This window comes from Clinocottus analis, unplaced genomic scaffold (genome assembly GCF_023055335.1).
Source record: "Clinocottus analis isolate CAN_PGR_092001 unplaced genomic scaffold, fCliAna1.0.p SCAF_20, whole genome shotgun sequence".
Taxonomy (NCBI): domain Eukaryota; kingdom Metazoa; phylum Chordata; class Actinopteri; order Perciformes; family Cottidae; genus Clinocottus; species Clinocottus analis.
In genome coordinates, this window is record NW_027175932.1 from 3,366,402 (window position 1) to 3,381,820 (window position 15,419).

Below are 15,419 nucleotides of genomic sequence, written 5' to 3' on the forward strand. Positions count from 1 at the left end.
AATAATAAAATAACATAGATGTCGATAAAGCAAAAAAAAGCGAAGGTTGTCTTGTAGCATAGAAACTATAATGTGCTTTTGATTTTTAATTTAATATTGAAAACCTGTTTCGTCAAAGCTAATACACCTAGCACCTGTTTATGTATGAACGTGAACCAGGTCTTGAGTAAACCCACTAACACTAAACGTTAAGCCCATCTTCTGTCTCTTTCCAGCAGGTGGCAGACACTCTCCACAAGAGCCCCGACCACGAGCTACACAACTTAACACGCGCCAGTTATGTCACAACACTGGTGTATTGATTAGAGATGAAGGGGACAACACTGTTGCGGGATGCCAGCAGACGCAGGCAGAAACGGCTCTGCGAATAATATCCGCCCGCAGTGACCGGTTTCTATTACCTTCAGGCAAGAAAAAAACAAACAATGCACCTACCGATCTCTCCCCAGTGGAACGGGTTGATGCCTCCGGAGGTGCAGTTGTACACCAGAGACGTTTTAGGTCTGCAAGGCGTGGGAGAGGAAGGTCACAATGAAGCCAATAAAAACACAATTGAGTCTGTTTTTTTCTGAGCTGTACGAATATCAAGTTATAAAAGTAGTACGATAACGGTGCAAAGGTGATTCTTGGATGCATATTAATCTGAGACAACACATGCAGAGTGTTCAAAGAGTGCTGACAAGATACTGAATACACATTCAGGCTATGAAACTAAGGGATAACTAAACCTGTTAACATGCATTTCCAATGAGGAGTTGATACTTAACTTTCATTTTTCAGTTTTTCTGTTTTCCTTCTGAAAAGAAGTACAAGTTGTCAGAAACACACACACATACACACAAACACACACACTAGAGTAATCACATAACAGTTGGTGACGTAGATGTGGGTCGGGGCACTAACCTGCGTTCAGCGGTGTACCAGCCAGCAGCCAGCGTGAGGTTGATGACCACGTCCACGGGGATGAGGTCAGCCACCGCGTCGTTGTTGGCCCTCATGGTCCGCAGGATCCCCTTTCCAGCCTGATCACAGGAGCACACTTGCATCACGCGTGTGTTTGTGCCTTTTTAAAAGCTTCAAAGGTTCAAGAGCATCACTCACGGCGATAAAGACTCCACTCGGCCCGTTGAAGTTGTCGATCCAACCCTGAGGCGAAAGAGCAGAGAAAACGTGTAAAAGTACGTCATATATTAGAGATACTGACAGCAACACATGTGTGGCTATTAAGTATGCGTTCATGAGCGCTGAATCAGCTGTTCGGGGATTTGTTACTTCCTGTGGTGGGAGAACAAGCGACGCTAGGAAACGCTGATTGTCGACTTCAATTAAAGAGCATTAAAAATAGATGAAACCACTGGTTATAGACTTCTCCTGGTTCATAGACTTCTGCAGTTTCCAACGCGCGGGACTGGATAGCGATTATGCAGTGGAGGCCGAGGCTTGTCCGGAGTCTAATAATACGCTCTGGGGGCAGATAAAGAGCACACGTGAGCAGGCCAGAGGTGTTTTTAGCAGCACTACAATGTGAGGACGGCTCGACGCCACAGCTAAAATAACAGCTATATCTTTGAGTTGATATTCTGCATCATATACGTTGGTTAAATGGTCAACATCTGGGTACATTAAGTCCCAAACGGACAGAACTAAATGCATGTTGCGCTTGAACACACACCACAACACAAACGTATAAATAGGCAGCCCCATCCCCTCCCCCCCCTCTCTCGCCTCCTCCAACGCCTCACAGCGCCTCCTGGCACGAGCTGCCAACGCGATTGCATGGCCAAGCGTGAGCGAGGCCTTTTTGAAGAGCCGCTGCCAGGCCGAGCTTACGACGGGAGGCCGGAGCGCAGAGAGCCAGGATCGGCCGCCGAGAGTCACACAAGACGGCAGACAAACAACGACTTCCCTGTGTTTTAGTGCTATTTTTCATTTACGCAGCATCGTCCTCTCAGAGCACCGTTTGTTTGTCTTGCGGGAGCGACCGTGAGCAGCTGAAGGGTCGCCCTCATCTCACTGCGTGCAACAGCAAATTACCTGAAAAGTGCAAAGTGAACTGCAGCCATTCAAAAGACTTCTTCTATGATCTCTCAGTAGATTTATGGACGAAGTGAACGTCAAACTGAATCTAAAAGAGAGAAGATGGATCTGAAGATCAAGATTTTGTTTCTTTGCTTCGTTCTTTCTGTCTTCACTATTTTAGTACAAGCAAACAAATCCAAGGTTTTAATGTCTCAAAATGGCCTCTTTTTGGATTCCTGCTTGATTTTTCCACATCTAAAATCCCAGATTGGCCCTTAAAGATCAAACGCATTTGATGTAACGTGAAGACCACTCTTTAAATAATAGTCCACATCATTTTCATAGACTTATTGCAGTAAATGCAAACCGATTCAAACCCTGCGAAATGCAAATGTTGAAGATGTCAGGGCGCCTGCAGCGCCAGCAGCGTGACTGAAAGCGGCTTAAATCAGGGGGAAGAGGAGCAGCAACTTTCAGAGCCTTAAGTCCTCTGGCCTTTGCATGAACTTCTCTGCACTCCTCAACCTGCCACCCTTAACGGGACATTCGGTTTGTCAGCCTCCGCCCTCGGTGTCCCGTTTCAGCTCTCCCTCCCCAACAGCTGTTTGAGTCGACTGAGTCACGCAGGTCTTCTCCAGCCAAGATATTAACCAAATAGTTTGAATTGCTGGAAGCTGCACTGACCCGCGCAGCGTTACATCGATCCATATCTCATTTCCATTTCGAGGGAAACGCATAATGTGACAAGCGTCCCGACAAACGCGTCGATGATTTACATTTACCACATGCACATATTTCAGTATGAAGTATACAAAGACTCACTGGGAACGGCTCCTTCCAGCTGGCTCCCACTATGGAGGGTCTGATGATGGCGATGTTGAGTTTGTCTTGCTCCTGCTGCACCAAGTACTCGGCCAGGGCTTTGGTGTAGGTGTACGTGTTGGGCCGGTCGCCGATGAGCCGCGGCGTGATGTCGCGCACGATGCCGTCGTCCATCCACCTGGAGACGAGACACGGAGGACTTTATTATCACTAATAACTACGCGTTCATGTAGCCAGAGCGGTATCTTAGCGTCTTCTGGGCCGTCAGAGGGCAACGTACAGACATAATTTGGTATATTTACCATTTAAAAATCTATTGCGTTATTGAGATGTACATTTATTTTACATGATTATAATGTTTATGTACTCAAGTTTAAGACAGATGCAAATGCAAACTGTCACTGCTAGTATTCAACACAGGAAATGTAACTTCCTGAAAGCTTCACGTAGAAGCAATATTTTACTTTTCTACAACGCATTTATGTGTCGTTAATGACCGTGACTTTGAGAGCTGGGTGAGCCGGATAATGAGACCGCATTTCCTTTTCATTTCTTTCTCTTCGTTCGTTCAGATTCACTGAACGGATCAAAAGACGTGAGCAGAGATTTAGTGATTTGGAACAAAAAGCGAAGACTTAATATCAACCTGAAAAATGTGCTAAAAAATGTAAAAACACCAACAAAAATGAGTCAGATTTTACGATAACTAAAGAGTGGCATCTGTGTTTTTCAACCTTGAAATTGCTCACGTGTTGAAGGAGAACGCTGCAGACAGCAGGTACTGAACGAGCTGTAATGTAATCGCTAATGTACGTCCTCTTAAAGTGATTGTTTTGGCAACAGACGGCCTCATATCGTACAACATTATGAAAAGGACCCCGCACAGAAATTTGGTTCTTAGCTTTCTTTGTTTGTTATCGTGTCATGTGACTTGTTGCTGAACAACCGTGGAGCTGTGAGTGACACAGGAGCTGTTGTGTCTGCATACAGGAAGTGTAGCTTAGCGTTATCTAAGAGATTATCAGCTGATTTTTTCGACAACGTGTGGATGTGACGCGAGGAATCAAAACGAGACTTCGAGATCAGGCGAGAGGAAAAAGAAAACACTTCAGTTCTCAGTCGGGTCCTTTCCATAATGTTCTCAGACACTTGTAACAGCAACCTAAACCTGTCAGCGGCCACGAGAAGCTTTGTGAGTGGACGTAAATGATGGCGAGAAGTCGCCCCGGAGCGATTACATTACAGCTCATGCAGCAGCTGCTGTTTGCAGCTTTCTCCCTCAATACTGAACCAATTCCAAAAGCTGTGGTCCCCATTAGTCACTTGGACACAAACGCATGTAAAAATAGGAACAGGTCGACAGGGGGAGGTTGTGTGAAGCATATGTACTCTGTATACGTGTCCCCTTGACACTGAAGCATCCGTTTAATTTAATACGCAGACATTTGAGAGCTTTCTCATCACGTTCATTGCTCACAAGGTGGTTAAAAAAGATATTTCCACCAGATAAACTTTGGCATCTTTTATCAAATTTGCACTTTTAAAGGTGGCACGTTGCATGAACTCTTTCCAGTGTGTTATTGGGCTCCAGAAACAGAGCGCCCCCACCCCTCCAGCTCTTTCTTGACTCACTCGAGGGACTCGATGAGCTTCTTGGGCTCGACGGGTGGCGGGTAGATGACCTCGTCGATGTGCTTGCGGTTGCAGTTTGCATAGGCGGTGGAGATGTGGACGAAGGCCTCGAGGTGGTGCATCTGCTTGGCCAGGCTGAGGAGCTGCTGCGTGGCGATCACGTTCAGCTGCAGGGCGTGTCTGTGGGAGAGAAGAGAGATGGATAGTGGTAAATACTGTGTGTGAGTGTGGGGGGGAGGAAAGTGTGTGAATGCATGCATGTGTGTGGGAGTGAAAGGTTTGTGTGCTAGAGATCGAACGTGTGCGTTCTCCGTTTGCAAGAATCTGCAGGACGTGATTAGAAGCCGGCGCAGGATGACTTGAAGCCAAAGAGAGGTGGGTTTAGCTCTCAGTAACACTCATCGAGCCACTGCATGCCAGTTGTAGTAATTAACCATCGCCACCTTCAAATCATCTTATTCCTACACGTCTGCTTCAGCTCAGAGCGCGTTGTCGCCGCATTAGAGGGGAAATACTTCTGGATTTCGCCATAAATTGCATCAATAAATGACAAGATTGCATTACACCGTGTGATGACGCGTGCAATTAGGCCCATTTACTATGAAAAACATTCTCCCGAGGGATTTGTGTTTCTGGTTTTATCCTGAAAAACAACCAACACTTCAGTCGGTGGACCTGCTGCATTCGGCAGTAGCTCTGCGACTCCATTTTTGCTCGAGGCGACAGGAAGAAAAACTGAGGGTCAGTTAAACACCAGAGACTGTGAGATAGAGTGCTTCTCTGGCTGTGTGTGGGCGGCGCTCGCAAGGTGTGTGTGTGTGTGTGCGACAGGAGGCTGGAGAGCGTCTGGTGGGCGACGGGTCCGTCGGCATGAATCACATGTGGTCAGGTGGTGGCAGCTTGTTAGCAGGCAGAGGGGTGACAGCAACAGGGAGGAGGGTGTCGGTTATGGGAGGAGGAGCTCCGCGCGTCGCCTCGTCCTCTTCCCAACGCCGTCTGGGAAACACATGCAGGGCGCCACGCCACGGGGGGGAAAGATGGACGCGCCGCTGGGACCCTTCCTGCATCCGATTCATCTCCCTTCTGCCTGTGCTGGTTTAAAACTTTATTACATCTTTGGTCTTGTTTTATTGTAGCTTTGGACATTGTTTATTATAGTAATATGCTACTCAACAGATTAATGACTTCATTAGGGAACTTTAATACAGCAAAGTCGGACAGGTTGTTGAATATGAAATATAAAAAAAAGATGTCTGCTACATTAAATTTGATTATAGTTTCAGACATTTCTCCTGTGAGTTTTTATTCTTCTGCCAACAAGGCCACTAATAATATCACATGTTAAAATATCAGTACAGATTCCAGCAAAAATCCCACCATAATCATTTAAATATGTATTTTGAACAAGAATGAGAATATGAGGCCCTCTAATATCTCAAATTATATCGCAATAACAGTCAAACTATTTCAATAATTGCTCAGTCCGAGATTAAAACACTTTCCCGACATTGTAGATTCAATTCTACATTATAGTTTTTAGATTAAACTCTGTGAGTTAATGAAAACTAACTACTTGTTAGTTTAAATACATTCAAACTGGATCTTTTGAGACACTCAGAAGGTCATCGATGGCACTGAAAGGAGGAAGATACGCTGATTAAATGACAACAACAACCCCCGAAAACAAACTCACAGGACCGATCAGCTGGACCAGAGCGTCAACACATCACCCACAGAGGAAGAAAAACAATAACTAGGTCATTATACATAATGCCCCGTTCCCCCACCAGGATCCAATAAGAGCGCAGGAGCCCGAGGCTGCAGCCGATGAGCGATGACACAACGTCCAACGCCGTGATGTATGGACCGAGCTGCAAGTCATCAGTGGGTTCAAGCCACATAGAAACCTTCCTAATGAGTGTGTTACTCATTTCCACACGCTTGTATCAGCTGGGTACCATTACCGCCGTTTCACTTATGAGCATCACAAACCCCCGACATGTCTCATCACCATCTTCTTCTTTGATTTCTTCTGTGTTGATCACAGAAGCTGTTTGTGCACAATGTGGCCCCCCGAATAAGGAAGGAACCGCCTCTCTGACGGTTGAAATAATGGTTGATTTCTGCACATCCCCCTTCCGTACTTCCTCTCTGCTTTAAATCAAACAACAGTGCGGCTCGTTCAGCGAGCTGCGGATCCTCTGAAGTGACGTCTCACAAGAGGAAGTTACCCCGTTACCCAAATAATAACCGGGACTGTAAATTATTGGGTTTTGCTGAAGAAGAAAAAAGCTGCCAGTGACAAAGAATTTGAAATCAAAAGGGTTTCAAATTTTCCGGGAAGAAAGAAGCAGAATGCAGATATGAATGAGTGGATACAGGATGTTTCTGTGTGAAGGAGGGGCGGTAGAGAGCGGGTGAGAGTGTTTGCATGGATGCATGTATGCATGGATGCATGCATGCGGGACGTGATCCTCACTTGAGCGGCTCGTCGAAGCGGATGGTGGCGGCGCAGTGGAAGACGACGTTGATGCGGGCGGAGAGCTTCTCCACGTCCTCCGGGCTGATGGCGAGGCCGGGCTGCGTCAGCTCGCTGCTGATGGGGATGATCTTCTGGTGGAAGTCGGGGTCGTCCTCCCGCACTCGGTCGAAAAGCTGCCCAAAAAAAACCACACGAAAGAGAAAGATAAGTTGTTGTTTTTTTAACGTTAAAACAGAGCAGCAGACTTAAATACCACTTATTGCACGAGAGCTGGAGGGCAAAGCAACTGTTAGAGCGGACACGCTAAACATTAAAATAGCACGACGAGGAATAAAAATGATCTCAAGTCGGCAGAAGACAGCTAATGTGTTCATTTACATGAAACCCTTCAGGGAAAATAATTAAAAATAATCAATCACACACGTGACAAAGTAAAGTTTTACCACCAGAAGTGTCTGCCTTCTTTTATTCCATAAAAACAATAAAGTCATTTTTTTCGGAGTTATTATTTTTCTCTAAAGGAGTAATATTTCATGATTTTGGAGCTTAATTACTGGCCGTAGCCGCAGAGTAGACAGAGTAAATAAACACTGCGGTTGCTAAAGGAGAGAGCTAAAAGGAGTTTAATCCAATTTGATACAGAATTAGATTAAATTCTAAATATTAACTCTGAGGCAAAAGTAGATTTTAGTCTATTTGGATTGGGACCAAATATTATATATCTGTGTTATAATGAGTAAAAAATGTTTCAATTTAGTGAAATTGACTTTGACAAATTGACTGTGTCCACCTCCTCCACACCGACAGCTGTTACTAACAGGTTGTCGAGCTGGAAGGATTCGTGAAACTGCAGAAAACAAAGTGTTGAAATAAAAAATACTGGATATAGCCGAACATATGGGCAAGATCTGCTTTCATTTCTTAGGCTAACTTGGACCTTGGTTCATATTTGACATTTGATTGACTCCAATTAAAACACAAAAAAACAGACGTGAATGTGTGTTTCTGAATAATTGATCAAAAATCCCCCAAAAAGCTGTTCTGCTCATTAATTCCAGAGAAGGGAGAGCAATCACTTCGTACATAGAGATGGAAAAATCCTAAATCCATCCTGACTCACAGAACATATCTTTGTAGCATGCGACTGAAACGCACCGATAGGAACACAATAAGTTTCCTCTCATACGACTCGCTCCGGGCAAAGAAGCAGAAAGAGACTTCTAATAGAAGTTTAAGCACCATTTATGAGAAGATGCATTTGTTGCCAATAAGTCAATAAATGACCTCAGACATTAGAGGAACATTCTTCAGTCAACGGAAGGGAAATACGTGCAAATATTTGCACTTCTATTTGCAGCGCCTCCGCAGGTGTGACAGAGGGGTTGGGTTTTGTTCGTCAGGGCCGTGAGTCAAAGGCTTGCTCCCTGACGCACACACACACACACACACACACACACACACACACACACACACACACACACACACACACACTATCAGTGTGCACACACCAGACATGCACCGCGTGTTCGATACCATCCCGCCTCTTACACAGCCGCTTGCTCACCGGGACGACATTCCAACGTGGAGGGGGAATAAGTCGTCTAGATTTACCAGTTCATGACACACACACACACACACACACACACACACACACACACACACACACACACACACACACACACACACACACCCCTCTCTCCCTCTATCTTTCCCTGCCCCCCCCACCCCACCCGCACAGAGGAGTGTCGCCAACATGGCTGACGTTTCTGGCAGCTGTGCACAAAGACAAGAGACACCTGAGAAGGGGAAAAAGAGGAAAAAGAGGGTGACCGAGAGGGGAAGTCAGGGGATTGGCATCAAAGTGTGTGTGTCCGCACTTTGAAGCCCTCCGTGATGAAATGGCAGCTGTGTGTGTGCATGCGTGTGTCAGCTGTCCGAGTAAACAAGAGCACTCTTGCTGAAGAGGACAGATGTTGAATTAAATCGCTTCAAACAGCTGTTTACATCCGTGTTCTGCATGGACATCAATCTATTGCTCCATAGCGCTGCTCTCCAAAGGCCTGATGTGAAGTACGTGTGATGTCATAACCCAGAACAGCTCCCAGGGGGGAGGAGGAGGGGGAGGGGCGCATGCGATGTTTCCTGCATGATAGTGTAGCACTGACTTCATTATGTAATGCAAAAAAATAAATAATGCTTTCCCTCCTTCCGCTTGAGGCCGACAGCTCGGCAGTAACGGAGACCTACATTCTGTGGAGTGACGGCCGACGGCCTTTACCCACTTAGACTTCTGAGAATCGTCATTAACGTCGATATAGAGACTGTGAAGGCAATTAATCAGACGCCTCCATCTGCACTATTTGCACTTTTTTGACACGTATATTGTGTAAAAGTACGAAGAGCAAAGTGAAACTGGAGTCAAATTCCATGTATGTGTATCCTGAAATTTTAGAATTCTTGCCTTAAGATTAGGTTAACCCTAACTTAGAATTCTAAAATTCCATTCTAGAATTCTAGAAATTCAAAATTCCAATCTACAATTCTAAAATTCCATTCTAGAATTCTATATTGTTGCAATATCGATAAAAAGGTTTTTGGTCAAACATATCGTGGCATTTCATTTTCCCCGGCTCGGCTGTGTTTCACCACACAGACTGTTCCCGCTCGTCCGCATGGTTCACGGAGCTGTCGATGTCGCGTAATGACCTTTAGTTCAACTTCCTCTCGTCGCTTGGCAACAAAAACAAACCACCGGGAAATCGGGTCGTAACCTCGTGGCTTGCATGACGAACAGTCTTGAATGTAAACTCTTCCCACAGCCCTGACGATGCTCCCTGTCATGAGACAAATCAGGTGAAAGAGTTCCTTGTGACAGAAACGAGGCCTTTGGGTTCCAGCCGGGTTTCATACACGTCACCAGACAAACGTCTCAACGAGGTAAAAGCTGCTTTTTCGTGGAGAAAATATGAAATGCCACACATGTGACGTTTGCAACCGCTGCAGAGTCAAAAGACACAGTCAAGCAATTTAACACCAGAAACAGCAAAAAGGAAAACGTCCTCAAAGCTGCAACGAGAAGAGTTGAAGGAAGAACTCTCATACTGTGTTTAAAATAGGGAAGTTATGATTTAATACGTGCCAATTCAGAGTATCTGGCACCTGTAGTTGATTATTAGTCAACTAATCTGCTGTTTTAGTTGCAGTCATCCACCCTTTGGACTCTGATCCACTTTCTCCCCTCCGGGTCTTTCTATGATTATACTTTGGCAACATTTTACACATTTAGCATTAAAAAAAACTCACAAAAAAAAAGAAATCTGAGTCAACTAAGACGTTGTTATAGATTAAAATATGAGCAAAGCTAAAAAAAATAAAAAGACCCAGAGGGAGAAAAGTGCATCAGGGTCAAAAAGGGTGAAAGAGGCCGTTGAATGTGGGCTTCAGAGCGCCCTTTGTTCTGGATGCGAGCGGAGAATGGCATTGTGGGATTGTTCTGTAAAAAGGCTCTTTTCTTGTGCCAGCCTTCCATCGCTCGCATTCACCGTCACACCCTCCTCCGAGCCCACGGCCATTCACTGAGCAAACTGCCCTTGTGCGGGGGGGAACAATAGTCCACCAGTTCTCGTTTCCTCCGCACTCTGCTGGGCCGCGGTGACGCTCAACCGCCGCTGTTTTCGTAGCGCATCTTAGCGGTCAGTCAAACCGAGTCGCGGCCTTGAACCAGCTCAGATAAAAGGTCATCTGTGAAGTAAATTCTGCGGATGACATTTCCCTCCGCTTGAAGCCGAAGAGGCGGCTTGTGCTCGCGGCCTCGCCGTTTGTCCTTTTTCTCTGCTCTGCCCGCTGTCATTTTTTCAAATCTTCCATCGAGAGTGCTGGAAGCAGCCGTTGGGACGACTTTCACAGAAACCCAACACTAATGGCGCTTCCCTTTCAGACCCCAGCAACCCGAGATGCCATTCAAACAGCCTCTCTTCTCGCTAACTGCCCTTTAACCGCGGCTCCACTCTTTTCACAGCCTCCTTCAACGCAGACCTTTTGAATAAGAGAGAAGGGGCAAGAAAAAAGGCTGTGAGCGAAGTGTTTTATGGGTTTTTCCTGTTTATTGGAGCAAAATGTCAGCTCGGCCTCGTGTGCGAAGGGGGTCAGATAGGACCCGGTGTGGAGCCGAGGTAAGGACGGCCGCGCTCTTCATCGCTTCTCAGAGGTGGAGGATGACTCCTCGACAGACTGGAGGTCACAGCTGCAGAGTCGACATCCACACTGCCACGCTTTCGCTCTGAAAGAACGAGCATTTTAGCGACGTTTCAGACACGATGTCTGTCCATGCTCGCACACCGGGCATGTGCGTGAGGGTCTCGAAAGCAACAGGCAAGAACACGTCGTCACTGATAAGACACGATAAAAAAGCGAACCTGGGTGTCTGAGTCATTGTTGTCAAAAGGTCTTTGTTTCTCCTCGTCCAAACAAAAGAAAAAAGGTAACCCCAGAGCTTCAGCAGCGTGTTTAAACCTCGTCGTTTTAAGGGTTCCGAGTGATTTCTCAAGAAAAAATAGCAAACATTAGACTTTTCAGGCTTCTCAAATTAGAAAATGTGCTATTATTGTTTCAATATCAATGCAGAGGATATCTTTTCTTTCTTTTTTACTGTTGGTCGAGCAAATAAGACATTTCATGACATTTCTTGTGGCAATACAATTTTCAGACAGAACTGCTGACCAAGCAAATAATCAGCAGTTCTGTCTGGAACCCCTTTCAGTCGGCTAACTAGAGTTTTCGTTTGTCGGTCAAGACGCTGAAAGCACACACACACAGACCTACACTTTCTGGTAAAACACTAGAGTTTTGAAAACCACTAACGTTACCAATGCCCCTCTTTTTGTCAGTTTGCAACATCCACACAAACCTTAACAAGTAGCTGCTGCCTGCGTCTCCGACAGGCCTTTTTCTGCTGAGTCAGCCAGGCACGTCATTCATGGACAAACAGGCCAATTTACTGAAGCTGGAGAAGGTCTGACCTCCATCTGCTGCCATGCACCATCTCTATCTGTCAAATAATGAGAATGTGAGGAACACTGACAAAAGGAGGGCGGGAAAAAAATATTCCAAAAAGTTATTAACAATGATTTAAAGCCCTTGATCGCTGTAGATAATTGGGCATTAACACAAAAGCCCATGTAATACATTGAGGAGGAATGCAGTCGTCATTAAATCTCAGTCACCGGCGAGCTTTCTCCGAGACAAGACGAGGCCACATTCGGGACAAGGGAGAAGAAATAAATGAGAGGAGTCTCACGGGAAGCAGCGAAGGAAGGACAGTCGTGGCCAAAACCCCCGAGGCTGACAGCATATTAAGGAGAGAACAGGTTCATCTTCATCGTCGTCCCTGCCACTGCTGCGCTGTCGAATGTGGCACGACAACAGATTTAAATCGGACAAAGAGTCCCCAAAACCTCCCAGTCGGAGCTGGAAACCCGCCTGCTTATCCATCGCCACGAGAAAAACTCTAATGAATGTGAGAGAAACTACATTCGCGCGCTGCAGCGAGTGTTCTGGTGCATCTTAAGTGAAACACGGTCCACTAATAGTGTTGTATTTCAACCAGTGGTCCACTTAAGGGGGACAATGGCGGACTCGCACAGCTTCTGAAGCGCTTAAGAGGACTCATCAAGCGTTGCAGTGGGCAGCTCATCACGGCAGACTAATGAAAATGGAGGGTTTTCTTATGTCTGGCTCTGAGGCTATCATTGTACACAACTCAATTGAGAAGATCAATACGAGCAGAGTAAGAAGGTTTCTGGTCTTGGCGTTCGGTATGCCGGTGGCATCGCACTCTCAGTCTCTCAGACGGTGACCTCATGCCGAGCCAAGGAGACTTTTATTACCCTTCGCAAAGAGCAAACGGACAGGAATAAGACTGCAGCTTTATGATGGGTGCCGCGGGCTTTTGTGTCCTCGTTAAATACCACGAGGAATTGAAAAAAAGGATTGGATGGTGAGTCAGCTTCTTTGAGGACGACGCTCAGACAGCCAGACAGAGCGCTTGTAAAATATAAGTCCTTCTAAAAAATAAACGTCAAAGTCGAGCATTCCAGGTCACAGAATGATGAAACAGCAAGTGTTTTCTTAACAACTGACACCACGTCTTTTCAAGGCGGCGGCTTAATTATTAAATACCAAACATTCTCAAACGGTGGCCTTTATTCATCTCAAAGATCGGGCTTTTATTCCTACTTCCAAGTAAATGTAAACTCATATCTGCCCTTTTCATTCGCCAATTAAAGTCCTGTCCTTTCCACTGTTCTGTTTTTTCCTCCAAATTTGATGTTAAACCACTTTTAAAAGTTTTCCTTTCTTTATTACTGGTCTGCTTTCAGTCTGAGAAATCCAAAGAAAGTGTTGAGTTTCATTGATGGCAGCTTAACGTCCATCATGGAGATAATTTAAATAATAGATGAATGAAAAAGACATTTGTGTTAAAAAGTGGTGAGCATGACATGAATAAGTGCTGTAGAAATGTACATTATGCTGAATTACCATTTAAATGTTGCTCTTTATCTATCATCAGGAGACTCTGACGTTGATTCCCACATAAAAGATGTTATTCAAATGATGGCAGACACACAATATGGCTGTCTGACACAATCTTTTCAATTGTTTCTCACGTCCACGTTGTTGCTTTCAAGTTAAGATGCATTTTTCGTCTCCAAGTTCAGTCTCAAGTCCTCATTTCTGCAGGTGCAGTAGTGCCGTCAAATGAAAGACTGCATGACAAGCTGTGAAGAAACATGTCGTATTGAGGCCAAAAAAACTCCTCTTCGTCGTTTTGAGTGCTGACAAGAAAAGGTTTTGTGTCACGTTAGTTTCGTGGGTTCATCCGAAGGCAGAGCGGCTGTAATCTTGATGAATATGATCCTCTCCGGGTCGAGAGCAGCTTCTCATCTGTCCGGCCACTCGACCCCCGAAGCCTCCACCAATCTCCATCTTCTGCTTCCGATGAAAAGCAGCGTTTCATTTATCTTGACTGAGCCGATCAATAACACCCACACCATCAACTGGAGGGCAAATCATAATTTGAGGACAAATAACCTTGATTTTTATACTGCTTTCCTGCAGCTGTTTGCACAGTATTGACTATCATTTAAGTAAAGTCAATACCAAAATGCCAAAAGACAAGAAAAGGGACCTTTAAAGCTGCTCAGTCTGTTGAAACTTGACATGTTTTATTGAAATCTTGCTTTGGCGATCCCAAAATGCTCCAGATGGATTTTCCTGGCCGTGAAGGTGACAGACTTTACTGACTGAAGAGTTATACAGAGGGCAGATTCTGTCTAATTAAAGCAGCACTAGGAGGAAGGATGCAACGATAGCTTTATCGGGTGATAAATAACAACGTGGCGCATCTATACAGCATCTATACAGCATCTATACAGTTTGCCATATACAATATGTATGCTGGAAATTTATTCCCTGTTCAAATGTTGACCAATTTGTTGTTGCAGAAAAAATGTTCACACTTGTATTTCCAGTTCATTCTGAAGATTTTTTGAAGTTGATGGTGTACAAATTATGTTTTTGCCGAATACAAAGCAAGAAATAGTAAGAAAAATACATGTTTCTTAACATTGACGCATGTCAAAATGATCAACAATGTCAACTAAATACAACTATGAACCTGAATATGTAAATTCTGAATGTCTACTTTAAAAAGGCCCGCTCACGGATCATCTAAAGAAGACTCTCGGAGGCCACATTATACATATCTGTGGATCCATAAGGGCGTGGAGAGGTTGGCAGACTCTTCGCCGTGCTGCAACCGTCCTCTGAAGAGCATCGTCTTCACTTTGCACGTCTCCGCTCCCTTAATGACTTCCACCGGCGACGTTTCAATGTGCTAATTTGATTCATAAACTGGGGTCAATTTGCGGCCTAATTAGACGCAAAAGCGTCGGTTCCCCCCTTGCTCCTTCCTCTGGGGACGGGTTGCAGGCTTATTAGCTGCATTGCATGCCGCAGACGAGCAAAACGTGCCCGTCTGGCGGCCTCGACCTCTCCTCAGAGTCTCCGTCGACTGAGCGGGACGCTGCTAACGCCCCCACCGAGTGAAGCCCAGAACGAGTGCATGATGGGACGGCAAAGGAAGCGTGCTGAAACAAATGGGTCGGCTCTCGCCTCAGGATCGAGAGGTAGAGGCCTCAGCTGCGCTCGCGCCCGACAGCTGACATTAACAATTCAGGCAGCTCCACAAGTGGAAACACACACATACAGCGGAGAGCCGCCTGTTTGAGCCGGGAGGAATCAATACTTCTTGAATATTTATACTGCTGGAGAGATCACCCGGCTCCTGGATGCACACAAGAGGAAATCAATAGAACAATGTAGTCATGTTGAATCACAGTGCGATAATGGGCAAAGGATTGACCACCGCCGGGCACCTCGGCTCCTCCTCGCTCTGTACGTATGT

General features: G+C 45.5%; 1 protein-coding gene across 2 annotated transcripts in view; it reads right to left on the minus strand.

The window, feature by feature from the left end:
* Positions 1 to 15,419, minus strand: part of LOC137791730 (fatty acyl-CoA reductase 1-like) — a 40,805-nt gene that overhangs the window by 5,801 nt on the left and 19,585 nt on the right. For both annotated transcript variants that reach the window (XM_068586866.1, XM_068586865.1), the window contains exons 3-9: positions 6,953 to 7,128; positions 4,474 to 4,653; positions 2,842 to 3,019; positions 1,102 to 1,146; positions 904 to 1,022; positions 767 to 796; positions 436 to 503 (exon numbers count right to left, since the gene is read on the minus strand). In XM_068586866.1, coding sequence (XP_068442967.1) covers positions 436 to 503; positions 767 to 796; positions 904 to 1,022; positions 1,102 to 1,146; positions 2,842 to 3,019; positions 4,474 to 4,653; positions 6,953 to 7,128 — 796 coding nt within the window. The remainder of the gene's footprint in view (positions 1 to 435; positions 504 to 766; positions 797 to 903; positions 1,023 to 1,101; positions 1,147 to 2,841; positions 3,020 to 4,473; positions 4,654 to 6,952; positions 7,129 to 15,419) is intronic.